The 14,671-nt window shown below is 36.5% G+C and overlaps 1 protein-coding gene across 4 annotated transcripts in view; it reads right to left on the bottom strand.

Annotated features, from left to right (window-relative positions):
• LOC142351109 (nose resistant to fluoxetine protein 6-like) overlaps nt 1-14,671 on the bottom strand; it is a 107,623-nt gene that overhangs the window by 58,971 nt on the left and 33,981 nt on the right. For all 4 annotated transcript variants that reach the window (XR_012760942.1, XM_075403198.1, XM_075403196.1 and 1 more), the window contains 4 exons: nt 12,097-12,270; nt 3,553-3,655; nt 1,946-2,100; nt 1,199-1,456 (listed from right to left, as the gene is read on the bottom strand). Coding sequence is in view for 3 of the 4 variants with exons in the window: in XM_075403198.1 (XP_075259313.1) it covers nt 1,199-1,456; nt 1,946-2,100; nt 3,553-3,655; nt 12,097-12,270 (690 nt within the window). In the remaining variant the exon portion in view is untranslated. The remainder of the gene's footprint in view (nt 1-1,198; nt 1,457-1,945; nt 2,101-3,552; nt 3,656-12,096; nt 12,271-14,671) is intronic.

The raw sequence follows: 14,671 nt of genomic DNA, 5'->3' as shown, positions 1-14,671 counted from the left end.
ACGAGAAGATGATTTTTATGGAAAAGAATGCCATGATTGAAATTCAAACGTACATTGTCATGATAGAGGAAATTATAATGGTTGATCTTTGAGTTGAAGGAAGGAATTGATCGTATTAATTCATTCATCTTGAGCAACACAATAATTTCACCACGAGATTCCAATCTTTATTTAAGTGCAGCATCCACCTCATCAATTAGTTTGTTTTTTGATCTACTGTAGTCAGTTTCCTGGGCCTCCATGACTGCCAACACTTCAGGTTGGAACTTATTTTTACAGGCATCAATAAGGCTGAACATGTCGTCTGATATATCATTGTTGCTTATTGGAAATTTGAAACAGTATTTGTTTCGTCTTGCAGAATTAAAGTTTTAAGTTTTTTGCAACACATTTTTCCACAACTTTTATTTTTTCTTTGGTGGTTGACCCACTGTATGCATGGTTAGCTGTGTCCAGTAATATTGTTGCATCACTTTCAAGTTTACCAATGATGCTGCTTCCAGAACCAAATTTGATTGTTCTTGTTTGAGGGGGATTAAATCAAAATCTCTGACCTTCTCTGAATAAACCTGATTTTTTCGAGATTTTGATTCATGGTTGGTTGTGCCCCCCCTTCTGTAGATGACTGTTTCAATGTTTTGTCCTTCAGTTGTCGCTGATATGTAACGAGCACATTTTCAATAATTTTTTTGTAATCTTTGATGTAAGATATAATGTGTATGAAGTTTCCTTTTCCAGTTGAACCCATTCCGTTAGGGATAGTAATGAAATCAGTTTGTTCATTTAGATTGAAATGCTCCTGGCTTTCTTGTTGAATATTGATAGATTTTGTGATAGACATTGCAATTTCTGTATCTTTGAATGAAAAAAGTCAATTTTATTTTTGCTGTGTTTGCATAAGTGCAAAATCGATCAATGTTTCTAAAGAAGAAAGATCAACTGTACTGTTTGAAAGTTTATTCGCTGTCTGAAAGTTTATCGCTGCCTGATGGCATTAGGTGAGGCAAATATGTTTGACGTTATCCAATAAACTCGAGCTAATTGGCACTGGGGAAAGAAAAATAGGAACTACTAAGGCTCCTCTCGCCGCTTTATGATTTAAACAGACCTATCTAACAAATTGATCGTAACTGCTCGGAATGGGGCTTATGAGGGGTCCGAAGCAGTCTGGTAAAGAACGTTTTGCAAATAAACCTACCTAGACACATAACTTCGGGATCAGAAATCCAGTTATTGTAGAAGAAACCAGTTGAGATCCACCTTGTGCCCTTACATTGGTACGACATAGAAGAAGTCTGTGTATTCTGGAACTTTGGACTGTAGAATAAAGGTGCCAAGTTTGGGTAAATTCCGGCCACAAACAGTATCGTGAGAAGTAAAGCTGGCCATAATCGGATTAGTCGGTGAACATAGAACAGTATCCAAAAAGAAAAATTTCCAAACTTCCCTTTGGATTCTTTTGAGCAGCGGCGATTGATCTCTAACACATTTCTTTTTCATTTTTTATTTTTTTAAAGTTACAATTACAAATATTATTAGGTTACCTAACTATGGAGTAAAGTTTGCCACATGTCTGCTAAATTACCGTAGAGAATTGACACGTAGGTCGATAGGGAATGGGGGGATTGAAGAACTTGCAATCAACGAAACGTTCATAGTTTCGCAAAATTATCAGATAGCTGGTAGTGCCTGAAAGTTTTACTTGTTCAGCTTAAAAACCTACTTTCGCAATTTGAAGAATGTGCGGAAAAACTGAATAGAAAAACAGCCTACATCAGAAATCCCTTGAGCATCTATTTATGCCAACTACAACTAATCATTGATTTGGACTTTTCAAAAAATTAGGGATCCAATTTTTGTTTATTATCCATTATACTGGGTGTCGGGCAATTCAGTTTAATTCCTTTAAAAAATCGCAGCCGATCCGAAACAATTCCTCTGCAACCTTCAAATTTATCCAGCGTTCTGAGCGTTCCCATCATAACCAAACAGCCACTCATAACAAAAAACGTATCAACAGATGCGAAACTATTTGTTATGGTTTGGAATAACATGTTCTCAGTCCTTTCCAACACATAGATGAAGTTGTCCATTACGCCTGGAGCAATCTGCTGTGAAAATTAAGTTTTTATCGATGGGCTTTCTATCTATGTTATATATACCCACAAAAACAACGATACAATCGAAGCTTCTCGCCAAATTTATCAATTAAATCGACAGATCTTTTCAACAATTGCCCCCCCCCCCCCTTTGCAAGGGGGGGGGGGGGGGCTATTCTTGAATAGAATTTAAGCGAGCAATTTATTAACCAATCAGAGACGACTAAATTTTTCGTGTATGCTCAAACTGTGTTAAACTGGATAGAATAAAGTGCGCCATGCTAGGGCAATTAGCCGAATTGGAATACAAAGGGCAAAAAATTTCCGACTGGCGGGTCGGTGGGCATAACCGACCCGCGATTTCCGGATTACATCCCACAGCGGGAGAGAGTCATGGCCGTGAACAGCGGTCCGCAATTGCACTTAAACTAATATTCGGCTATTTAAACTGTAGGCAAACTAATATTGTGGTAAAGTAATAGCACAAAAGGGGTGGCGGTTCTCTACTAGGCACCACAGGGGGGGGGGGGGGGCAATTGTTGAAAAGATCCAAATCGACAAATTGACAATGAACGACAGTTCTTATGAAAAAAACTACAAAGTCGACAAAAGACAAAAATCGAAAAAAACGGAGCTTCTTGCATCGGTTTTGACAGTATTTCTGCACACGGTTGGCCATACTTTTTATGTATCGTCTGATCATAACCAACTTTTGTCTGGATTACCCGGCTCAATTTACCACCACCACACCCCGGTTGGTCTCGATTGTCTTGACATAATGACTTGTTGACCAGGTTGTCCTGGTTGTCTGAGTTGTCTGGACATATTGACTTGCTGACCGGGCTGGCTTGGTTGTCTGGGTTGTCTGCGTTGTCTTGGTTGTCTTAGCTGTCTGGCCATTAGTTTGAGTGTTCTGGGTATAGACTTTTGGTTGTCTCGGTTGTCTAGAAGTTGTCTGGTTGACTTGGGATTATAAAAACGAACACTTCAAGGTCCACATTAAAAGAAATACATTAACTATAATTTTTAAACCGAGGTCTGGCTGCTTTCTTATGATCACGTAATTTAAACCGTTCGTTACAAGATGTAGAATAAAAATTGGTACAAGTTTGTTTGAGAATTATGCTTATCTCCTTAAGAGACGTTCTGAGTGATATGAAATGATCATACAACTAACGTAATGTTTTAAAGCTGATTAGGTAGGAGAACCCAAAAATCTTGCAGATTTATAAAAATTTTTAGAAGTTTTTATCTAGTACAAGAGAATTTTTTTCTCGGTAGGTTTACCACCTAAGGCGTAATTATATCGTTCAATTCAATTTGGGTAAAAATATGCTTACATGATAGTTGTCATCAAATCTAATATCTATATTTAATATTTTTTTGTATTAACAGCTTCGGATCGTGCCTTTTTAGTTAAATTTAGTAACATTGGAAAGCAGATTGCGTTCCTAGTTGTAGAAGTGACAAGTGGCCTATCATCACCCACCCCAAACTCAGTACTCGCATCCCGTTCAAAACCGATAGCTGATCTTGATTGGATGTCTTGGGAATTGCTGAAAAGAAAATGTATGAGAACCAAACATCTTTCTTGAGATATTTCGTCATAAAATTGTAAAAACTAATGAACAACTGTTGCTTGAGGCCTTTACTACTAGTTCAAGAATGATAAAATGATTGAATCATGAAGCAATGACAGGCATTTCAAGATAAATTACATGATATTATTAGTAACAGCCGGTCGCAGTTACAGTTATAGCTACAGTCAATTTGTTATAAGGGTATCATCAGTTGTTAGATAAACCAACTGAAATCAAAGCGCCTGCCAATTTAAGGAAAATTTAGTGCGGTCATTTATGTGTACCCCCAGACCGGTTAAAAGAGCAAACTTTGAGACCGTTTTTGCATAAATAACCAGTCTGATTAGCGGACTTCGATCGTTTTTTTGTTACAAAAAGACAATGTCTGCAGAATAAACGGGAGTGGGATGTAACTTTCTCATAACAAGCGAAGCCTTCTATTTCACAAGTCAAATTATTACGCATCACTGATAAGAGAATAAAACTTTTTTCTATTGCTATTCAGTTCTGTTGTGGCCATGTATCTTTCCGTTTTACGCTTTTTAACTAAAAAACAGTCGACAGGAAAAAAAACAATTTTACAAGAACATTGGATGGATTTTGCTTAATCATTGATTTTTGCACAATTCTATTGCTTCACACGATTTTAAAATCACATTTGCATCCAAAAGAAAGATGGACGTATACTCCCGAACCAAACCGTGCTGAGAAATTTTGTTTTTCACTTGTAAGAAATCGTCGTTTTTTAATCGTTTTCATTAGACAAAAACGATCAAAGCCCTCACGTGGTAATCGTCGTTTTGTTCGTTATTTCGTCTTTATTTTTCGTAGGAAGTGATCGTTTTTTTCAAAAAAAAGCTGAAAAAACGTGATCTCTGCTGGGAATCGAACCTTTGCACTCCCGATGCACTGACCTCTGCGCTATCAGGCCATGATACAGATATGCCAAAACGATCTAATAGAGAAAAACTAGTTTAAGAGCTATTAAACGACAAAAAAACGAAAAACAATTGAAAGACGACTTAAACGACGTACCCTAATGAAAACGAAGAAAACGACGAAAACGACGAAAACGACGACAAAACGACGAAAACTACCATTTCTTACAAATTATTGTCGTTTTTTCGTCGTGGTCCTCAACACGGGATATCTTGTTTTCCAACAACATCTTTTTCAGTGAAAGATAAACTAAAACAAACATCTTGAAATTGCATCCATGCGTGCCGAATTTGACGAAAATTCTTGGTGACTTCATAAAATTATTCTGTAGACTTTGTTAGGGTGATAAATTTTAAATACAAAAATTAGGCACAACAGCGTACCGACTTCTTGAAGCATTTCTGTCATTTCAGAAAACATATAAAACTGGCAAGATCTCGAAAATATTTTAGATAAAAATCCACATAAAACATAGCAGCTGCAGAACAAAATGTTTTTTTTTGCGAACAAAAGCAATGAACAGACCGTTGAAAAACGCAGAAGACGCCTGGTAAAATATTTGCTTGATTTTACAGGCAGGAATTGGAGTAAATCCTTGCCAAGGCCTCCTCAGATAGTTAATTACGTTGCTATAGCTTAACTGGAGTTCACAGAAAGTTTGTTCAATTATAATCTTAACCTCTCTGTATGTAAGAAGGATTTTATCAAAAAATTCTCATTTTCGGCGGTTGTATTTTTGTTACGATGCGGTATATTTTCAACACAAGCTACCCTTAGATTAACATGATCGAAGTTTTCTAATTATAGGGGACTTTTAACAATGCAACAACTTTTTTCAAAAATATGATTGGTGCTCAATCTCTTGAAGAGAGCTGTGAAAAATTGTTGGTTATACTTGAAAAGGCTTTGTTGTATGAATGATAACTGTTATAGCAAAAAGCGGAGTTCTCTATTCACTTTTTTGTGCTTAAGAAAGGAAGCTCAGGGTCCCGTAATTTTTTTTACCACTACCTTAGTTTTGAGCCATGTTTCACACAAATTTGCACTCTTTCCCTACAATTATTACATAATTTGAAACCTACAAAATATAGGATTTGAATTTTTGACAAAATATATTCTCATATTAATCAAAACTTAAATTGCTTCGCACATGGACTTGAGTGGCATAGAATTTTAACGCTAAACCAGCATATATTACGTAGAACTCAAATTAGTTGTGAAAAATTATATACAATGTGTATTTAAAGATTTTCATGCGCAGCTAAACCTCATTAAGATAAAATTGAAAGATTAAAATTTTTCTGATATCTTTTTGTGTAGTCTTACCTATTGAATTCTTAATTTAAATTTGCCACCATTTCTCCCTAAGAAAAAAACTTCTTCTTTGATATCTTACCACGCATGGAAAAACGACGAACAAAGCAACAGCTGCGAGGCTAACCGTTAACAAGAATAAGAATGAAAACAAACAGAGTCAGAGAAGCTCTTCACGGCGCTTGAATTGGCTCCCAGCAACAAGAGCAATTAATTGATTTTAAAGAAAAGTTTCTGTAAAAATGTTAACCTCTTCTCGGCTTCGAACCATTGCCCTCCTGATTTATATCCTGATACACTGACCACTGGGCTATCAGGCCCTAACTTTTGATATGCTAAATGATTTTATATTATCACATAGATTTACCGTGGAGTGAAAGCAATTGAAATCCATCAAAAACTAAAAACAAAAGCATGAAAAAGTTACTTGAGAAGTCAAAAAGTGTTCTAGAAGAAAAGCGCAAAACTGTCAAGGGAAAAATTTGCATAAAAAGACAACACGTTTACAATAATTGCTATGAACTTCGTTCAAGAGCAATTAATAAGCGTCACTAAGGTTAAATTGAGGACGTTGAACTTGCCCGCGCTAAGTTTGACCTATTTACTCTGTAGACCTACTCGTGTGCCGAAATTTTTGTCAGCAACATCTTTTAAGCCATAAAATCGTTTGCACAATCATGTTAGTTTGTTAACAACCACAGTAGAAAACCCGCTCCTAATACTTATTCTAGCTTCCAAGGTATTTACTGTAAAGTGAAACCCACAAAGCTCAGTGGGTTTGAACTGCTTCGCAATTTTGACAATTACAGGTACAATTGCTGGAATTCGAGTTACACAAAAAGGAAATGTTGCAGGCGGGAGCTAGGCGGAACATACTAATTCTTGTGTTAATTGTTTTTCTCCACAGTGAAAACGATTTACTCAGTCACCAACACCGGGCATTCATTGCACTTCTAAAAAATTTTGAGAGCAGTCTCTTTTTAAGAAAGGATGCTCAGAATATAGTTGAAACTCTTTTTAATGACTCAAAGTTTCTGCAAATTGATTTTTCAACTTTCGTCATATGGTTCATAGAAAAGAATAGTTTTCAACCGAAAAAAGTGCAATGCAGAGAACTGATATTTTGGATAAAAAATTGAAGGAATGCGTGTGTGTTGAACCAGTTTAACTGAAGCAATTATATGTGTCAGAAACTCTTAAAGTAATCTGCAGAGTTGAATTTTTGTAGTTATAGCTGCGAAAAACATGCGAGGGTAAAGATTAAAGCCTGCAAATGGGACCTAAGTATAGTTCAGGAAGTAAATTAATAAGTCGAAGAAAATGTGGAATTTAACTGGGTGGATTTTTTGAATGAGTCAAGGGCTGAAAACAGTTCTCATCGAGTCACAGTCTGAGATTTAACTCGTGTATACAAGATTGATAACTGTATTTTCAAGCAAGGCCTGAACCTTCAAATAATCTATAGATTAGCGTTGTGGTTAGACAATAGATTGTTGTGGTTAGACAATTGATGACATTCAAAGGATCCTTAAAAAATGTATCTACTTAAATCTATCATAGTGCCAACAACTTACGTGATTGCATCAATCCTAAACCTTTTTTCAGGTGGTCTGATATTTTGGTTATTGAAATTCCATTGTGTTTGCTTGTTGGTAGCTATTCCAAAAAAGGAATGTAAATATTATTGTGCGCCTTTTTTGGCCATCTAAATCAAAAGTCTTGTAACCGCTTATTTTTTGTACTTCTCATATTAAGTTTTTTTTTCCATTTTTGAACAAAAAGTATTCAAGGTCTCCAGCACTTCTCTTAGCCAAGGGTTCTTAAAAATTCTATTATTTTTGTTCTATGTGTGGAGCGGTGCCCGATTTTGAACTGTTTCCGGAAGAACGTCGAAGAGAAGGTTCTACATATCCTCGCCATTCTAACATTGTAGCGATTTCCACCACTCTGCCTTGTAGTTATTCCGTTAGAATTCTCAGATATCGGTGAGATGTTTGACTCAAAAATTAATTCAAAATGTTTGGAGTTCGAAGTGGTTGTTGTGACATTGTGTTGCATTATCTGATCTTCCGAAAAGCAACACCGATCGATTAGACTAAACGTTTTCTCAAAACCTCTAGTTTAATCTACAATGATAACAAATGTGAAACCTGATTTTGACTCAAACTTTGTGGTTTATCGTTTTCTGCGTTATTGAGATAATTCAGGTTGTAATCTCCTAGTATATTAAGGTTGTCTGTTGTACTATATGTCCCGAATAATTTGGATCTTAACTGATCAAGAAAATAGTCTTCAAGATATCTGTATGAGCAACAGGAAACGTTTATATGTATTTTTTCTTTCAGAGTTGCTTATCTATTCAAAAGGATTCGAAACAAATCGCATCAACCCATTCGATAGTTAAGAAAACGTGAATTGTAAATTTTGGAGCAGAACCTTTTTATCACCCCCTTTGAAGCCCGTGTTTTTTTCTGATCGATAATTCCCAAAAATAAAACCAAAAGCTGGAAGTTAACTAGAAGGATCTTTTGAGTAATAAAGTTGTGTTAGGATAAAGGCTGCAAAGCTGTGTGATACCTTCACAAAATTTGGATTAAAACTGAGCAAAGTGTCAAAGCTATTTGAGAAAAAAATTTGAGATGAAATAATTGTTAAAAGCAATCCCGAGCCTCTTTCCACAATCCACTAAACAGAAAGCTGCTGAACTTCTAAGCACGTCGAGCAATATCGAAAATAATGTTTTACACAAATAGGAGTTCATTTGGCTAATTTTGTTTAAAGGGCAAAATGCATACAAAATTACCCATAAAAGACGGACTGTATTGACGAGTTGTAACAATTATTCCAAGACGAAAGAAGTCTCTAAATATTGTTCAGCATATTCATCCAGTGAAAGTGCTGAACTGTTTCATGTGTTTTATGGCAATCATTGAGAACTCAGGTCAATAATTAATCTGTTTATATTTCTTGTTTGTCATTATTTTGTTTATTTCAAACCAATAAAAAATTTCTCATCAGGCGGTTCAATATGGTTGCAACAAAACAATATAACATTTCAAAACATTTAAGAATAAAATCAAAAACATCAATATTGTTGAGAAATTAATTAGAAATTTCCTCGGATTGTTTTCAGCCTAAATTGAAAATAACATTAAAAGCTTCACTTTACTTTTTAGAGGAATTTTTTTCATGTTCTGAGACCTAAAAATCTTTCAATTTTCGTTCCTAGTTCTGTCGTTCTTGTTCACAAGTTTTCCATTTCTTAGTAAACGAAGGCGTTTTGGTAACTTATTCCATTTTGGTATGCATTTACCTACAATTCAAAATCTTTCCAATGGTGATTCTGTTGTTTTTTTTTTTATTTTTGAATTGTTTCGATAAAGGGAGACTCAGTTACCCGCAAAAATGATCCAAATTTTTCTCGTTTGACTAAATCATACTAAAATCAGACCAGCAAAAATTTTGCTAATTTGTGCTCAACTAGAAGCATTATTGCCTGTATTGTAAAAATCCCGTTCTTTCTTATTTTTTGCGTAGTAAGCATACCTTTTATAGCCCTGTTACTCTGTCAATTAAGCGATTTACTCAGATGCTCATCAGAACTAGAGTTCCTGCAGCTTTGAGTAAACTTCATCAACCTTTTCAATAATTTAAAAATTAGATGATAAATTTTGAAACAGAACCCTTTTTCATCCCCCTTTGCCACCTTTGAAGCCCCTGTTTTGTCTGACCGATGATTCACAAAAATGGCATTTGAACCCGTTTAAAAAGAGTTTGCAGCATTAAAATATTCGTTCGGCCATGTTTTTTTAACATCGACAAATGTTTTGATTGGTGTTGTTTGCAAAAAAAATCCGAAAACTCTCTAACCTTGCTTTTATCGGTTTCGATAATTATTGAGGAAACGTAATGGCTAATTGTCTAGTTGTCTGAACTTGCGTTTTTCAGGTAACTGGAATACTGAATCAATCTATCCAGTTGAGGGCGTCTGTTCAATTCTATGTCGATTGATTGCAAGAGATGAAAAAAAAGTCCCAACCAAATTAGAAACAAACGAAAAAGTATCAGTCAACTGTTCCAAAGAAATAACTTACTTTATCTTTGCTGCAATGAAACTTTAGACATTTTTTGTCTATGAAATTCAGTGTGATTTTTTTCCAACAGTATGCTGAATTTTTTTTCAAGAATCAAGATAACTTTGCATTGTTCTATACTTCGAATAACAATCAGCCTAATTTATATTGAGTTGGAGGTAAAAGTGCTTGTTTTGAAAAAATTTTTGCTTGCTAATTCTCGAAATTTTTAGTATTCCGACACTGTAAGCCGATGAGATACGTAGAAGCTAAAATCAATTTTACAAGTTTTGGAAAACCATTGCTGATTCATGGATGAACTACGTCAATGCAGATATTTTCTGTTTCCAGTAAAATATGCAGAGGATCAACGTCAAAATAAAAAGAAAGCAACTCAACTCTGTTCCAAAATTTGACCCTACGTAATATTTGTCCGTATTCTCGCTGTTTTCGCTCCGAGCGAAAAACCATCTACTACTGGTGGAAAATAGCAAAAGGCAGCTCTGAGAGGTAACAGTTTTTTAAAAATTTCTGACACTGGTTCAATTTAAAAATTTTCGTTTTCAAAAGCACTCGATACTGAATAATTATCATTATTAAGTCCAGCTTGACTCATAAAATTATGATTCTATTGAGAACTCTTGTCTTGGCTTACAAAATTTGATTGGTCCTGAACTTTTGTTGAAGGATAAGAATTGATGGCTGTACTTGAGTTAAGATCTCTGCCTTGGATTTTTTCTATGTACTATAAACGTTTTTGCCGATATTGATGTAAAATTCGGAGTATACCCGGCAGATTGCCGGAAAATAGCCGCCGTTGATTCCAATAAGCATGATTGGGATTGAAAGAATAGAAGATATTGAAAAAAAAAAATTTGTACAAAAACATTTTTTAAGTCCGATTTATTTTGATGGCGTTTGGTAGTTGAACATAACGTACTTCTGTTTCTTAGAGAGAGGCTATAGGGGCTACTATCAATACCAATAAGCATTAGAGATGGTAACTAAGACTTATAGGAACGACGTTCAAAAAGCAGGCATCTAAAATTGGGCCTTATTGGTTTATCCCGTTTCTACTTCTGACTTCAATTTTTTATTCTGACTCTGTTCATTTTGAATTGCTTTGCTGAGCAACTGATGTTCAAAATCACTTTTATGAGAAAGAGAATGAGAGAAGAGAGAAACAAGCCTAGAGAAGTCAAAAAGATATCACGCAAAATGTTTAAAAAGCGGCAAAATGAGTTAAAGCGGAACATTTTTTTATTCGACGAAGTAAAAAAATAGGAGCGCTATAATAGCCGGCTGAGAAGATGAGGGCGGCTCTTAAAAACAAACATTCTTAGTTTTCGATGCTGTTTGACTTCTGTGCTTGTGATGGATTTGTCTCTATCTTTCTTTTTTGTTTTTTTTTCAATCAGACTATCCACAATTGCGTCAATTTGGTGAAGGAAGAAATCTTTTTCATCTATAGTTGTGATAAAGTTTTATTGAAACTCAAATATTCTTTTGTTAAATCTTTTTTTCCTAATTTTGGCAAAATCTTTCCTCTGTTTCTGCCCCTTTGTCATTGTTTTCAAAAGAAGTTGTGGTTTTTTGTGTGTTACAACAAAATGTGCATGCGACTAACTCTTGACTTAAGACCCTTTACTTTTGACATACGTGTTGAATGATTTTGGGCAAAAAATGTATACCATTCCACCTCTTCCTTAGATTTCAAGCTTCTCTGGCAATTTTGGAGAAATTTTAACCTTATCATTTGCGCAAATTTGAAAACATCGAAGAATTTTTTTAAAATAATTGCCGCATAACCATTTGGGCTTCCTTTTTGATTTTAAAAATGCAGATATCTCAACTAAGCCTAGTGGGTGTTCCTCATGTCTACACCATCTACGAATGTTACGGCAACCAGTATTGAAAATGTCAGTTAACAAGAAAAAATATAGATATCAAAAAGGTGAGTATCATCTGACATTTAGTCAAAGCAGAAGAAAAGCGTTAGAAAGGATGCCCGGTCGACAATCTTCAGGCTTTCGGGTCTAAACATGATAACAATGATATTTCAGATTTGAAAACACTTGGAAGCACACTTACACAAAATTTTGCACATGTTAGCATAGAAATCAAAACACATCAACATTTTAACAGGCAACGACGTCTCCTGAGACTTTTGCCGTAAATGATTGTCTCTGTTCGGCTCATCTTGAACATTATATTCGTTACCCAGCTCTGTCGCTTTGTAGTTGTCCGTCATATTTTGAATGATTTCTGAAAGATACAAGGATTGATTTCTGTTCAGGTACGAAGAACAAAAAATACAGCATCTCAACCAATGGAGTGATAATGGGCTATGTATCATCTAATCATGCCTGATTATTGTCTGGTTGGATCTTATCTATAGTAGTCCATCTTAGTTAAGTCCATGGGAAACTTCTGTAGAGCGTTATATTGACTAATAATTGACATAGATAAAGCCATAATGCATCGTTTCATTCACACAAAGATATCCTCTGAACTTTTCTCTTGAGAGATTTCCGACCAAAGACGACAAAATCTCTTTTGTACTAATGAAAAGCTACTCGAGATATTTGAGAGAGGCTGTTTTCTTCCGGTTGAAATGACTTAAAATTCATATTTTCGACAGTTGATTGCGAAAAAAGCAGATTTGACTCAGCTGCTTTTACGGTTACCTTTGTGACTTGATAGCTGCTCAATTTCCCTATAAATGATATCAAGTTCCCGTTGTAAATACAGAGATATATTGACTTTTTGCCGTCCTTCTTTGCCTTCAATAATTTATGAGATAAGCACAGCTCGACTCAACGCACAGCTAGACGAAAAGGAATTTGCTCAAACGCAATTAGGAATCAGAGTGGCGCCATTAATGTCTAGAGTAACATCTGCGAGATGTCCCGGGTCTTTTATTAAACCAGGGTTTGATCGAGACTGCGATCGGCCAATACCAGACTCTGGTTATGTTAATGCCTCACATAAACTTCGCTGATTATACCGCAATTGTAAGATTGATTCTTATGACTTTATAACCCAAAATTGTAAGAGAATGAGAAGTCGACTGTAACCGGATGTAAAATTCTTTGCTTGAATTGGTTTATCTGAAACTAAACATGTGAAACGAAGCAAATAGATCATTATAAAGAGGAAAGACAGGATACGATACGATAGAAGGACAAGAGGCTCTTAGTCGTATTCATTTTGGCGCATCCGTAGAAAAACACCAACCGTTCAGCTCATTGCGACTGACAGATGCGACGCATTCAATGAGTGATATTTAACTTCGCGACGTCACAGATTTTGTGATGATGAATGAGAAAAGGAATGGTCAAAGAACAATAGACAGGGAGTGGTAATGCAATTACATCGCCAGTGTGGGGAGATACACTGCACCAACACTACATGAAGAACAAGAAGTGGGCCCCAAACACATCGCAGAAGGAAGTGATATCTAACCGGCGTACCTTACAGCCAGTACGACACAATGAGGATACTACCGACGGATCAGATAAAATTCTTAAAACAAATAGCTGTTAACTAACATTCTCGGGGTCGGATCTACCCCCCCCCCCCCATAAATTCTCACAGGGCATCGTAAGTTGTTTGATTTTTAACATTAAATTTTAATTTACCATCTGGTTTTTCTATTGCGCGATTAGAGAGTGTGATATAAAACCTTCAAGAAAACAAAAGCAAGTCGACATTTAGTATTCATCTGTTTTGTTTACCGATTAGACAAATCAGTACATGCCAAAAAAGAGTAATTAAATCTCGGTTCCAATGCATTAAATTCCCAAGTAAGACGAAAGAAAAGCTTTATTAAAGACCTAGTTACGCTTTGTCAAACTTACATTGTCTTTATAAAAAGAATTGGTTAGTAGCGACGGTTCAAAAAAAAATAAACATTCACGCGTAGCAGCTTTTCTAGGTTTTTTTCGAGCAATTTCAAAATTAGTTGGAAGCAAGATACGGATCCGGTGAAAAATTGTGCAAAGATATTAATGACAGGCAAGATGAAGAAGAGCGAGCCAGCCCACTCAGGACAACCTGAGTCATCAGCTGCTGCACCCATCAGCCTCCAGTGTTCTTCCAGCAGAACCTGCTTACAGTAGAGTCCCACTACTGCCCTCCAACAGCCAGCCAGCCCACTCAGGCCAACCTGAGTGATCAGCAGCTGCAAACAACAGCCTCCAGTCCTCTGCCAGCAGAACCAGCTTGCAGTAGAGTCCCACTACTGCCCTCCAACAGCCATCCAGCGTACTCAGGCCAACCTGAGTCATCAGCAGCTGCACCCAACAGCCTCCAGTGTTCCGCCGGCGGAACCTGCTTGCAGTAGAGTCCCACTACTGCCCTCCAACAGCCAGCCGGCCCACTCAGGCCAACCTGAGTCATTAGCAGCTGCACCCAACCACCTCCAGTGTTCTGCCAGCAGAACCTGCTTGCAGTAGAGTCCCACTACTGCCCTCCATCAGCCAGTCAGCCCACTTAGACCAACCTGAGTGATCAGCAGCTGCACACAACAGCCTCCAGTGTTCTGCCAGCAGAACCAGCTTGCAGTAGAGTCCCACTACTGCACTCCAACAGGCAGCCAGCATACTCAGGCCAACCTGAGTCATCAGCAGCTGCACCCAACAGACTCCAGTGATCTGCCAGCAGA

The sequence above is a fragment of the Convolutriloba macropyga genome, chromosome 12 (assembly GCF_964194025.1).
Source record: "Convolutriloba macropyga chromosome 12, txConMacr16.3, whole genome shotgun sequence".
In the NCBI taxonomy this organism is placed as follows: domain Eukaryota; kingdom Metazoa; phylum Xenacoelomorpha; order Acoela; family Convolutidae; genus Convolutriloba; species Convolutriloba macropyga.
The sequence above is the reverse complement of the archived record's forward strand: the minus strand, read 5'-3'. Positions and strand labels throughout refer to the sequence as shown.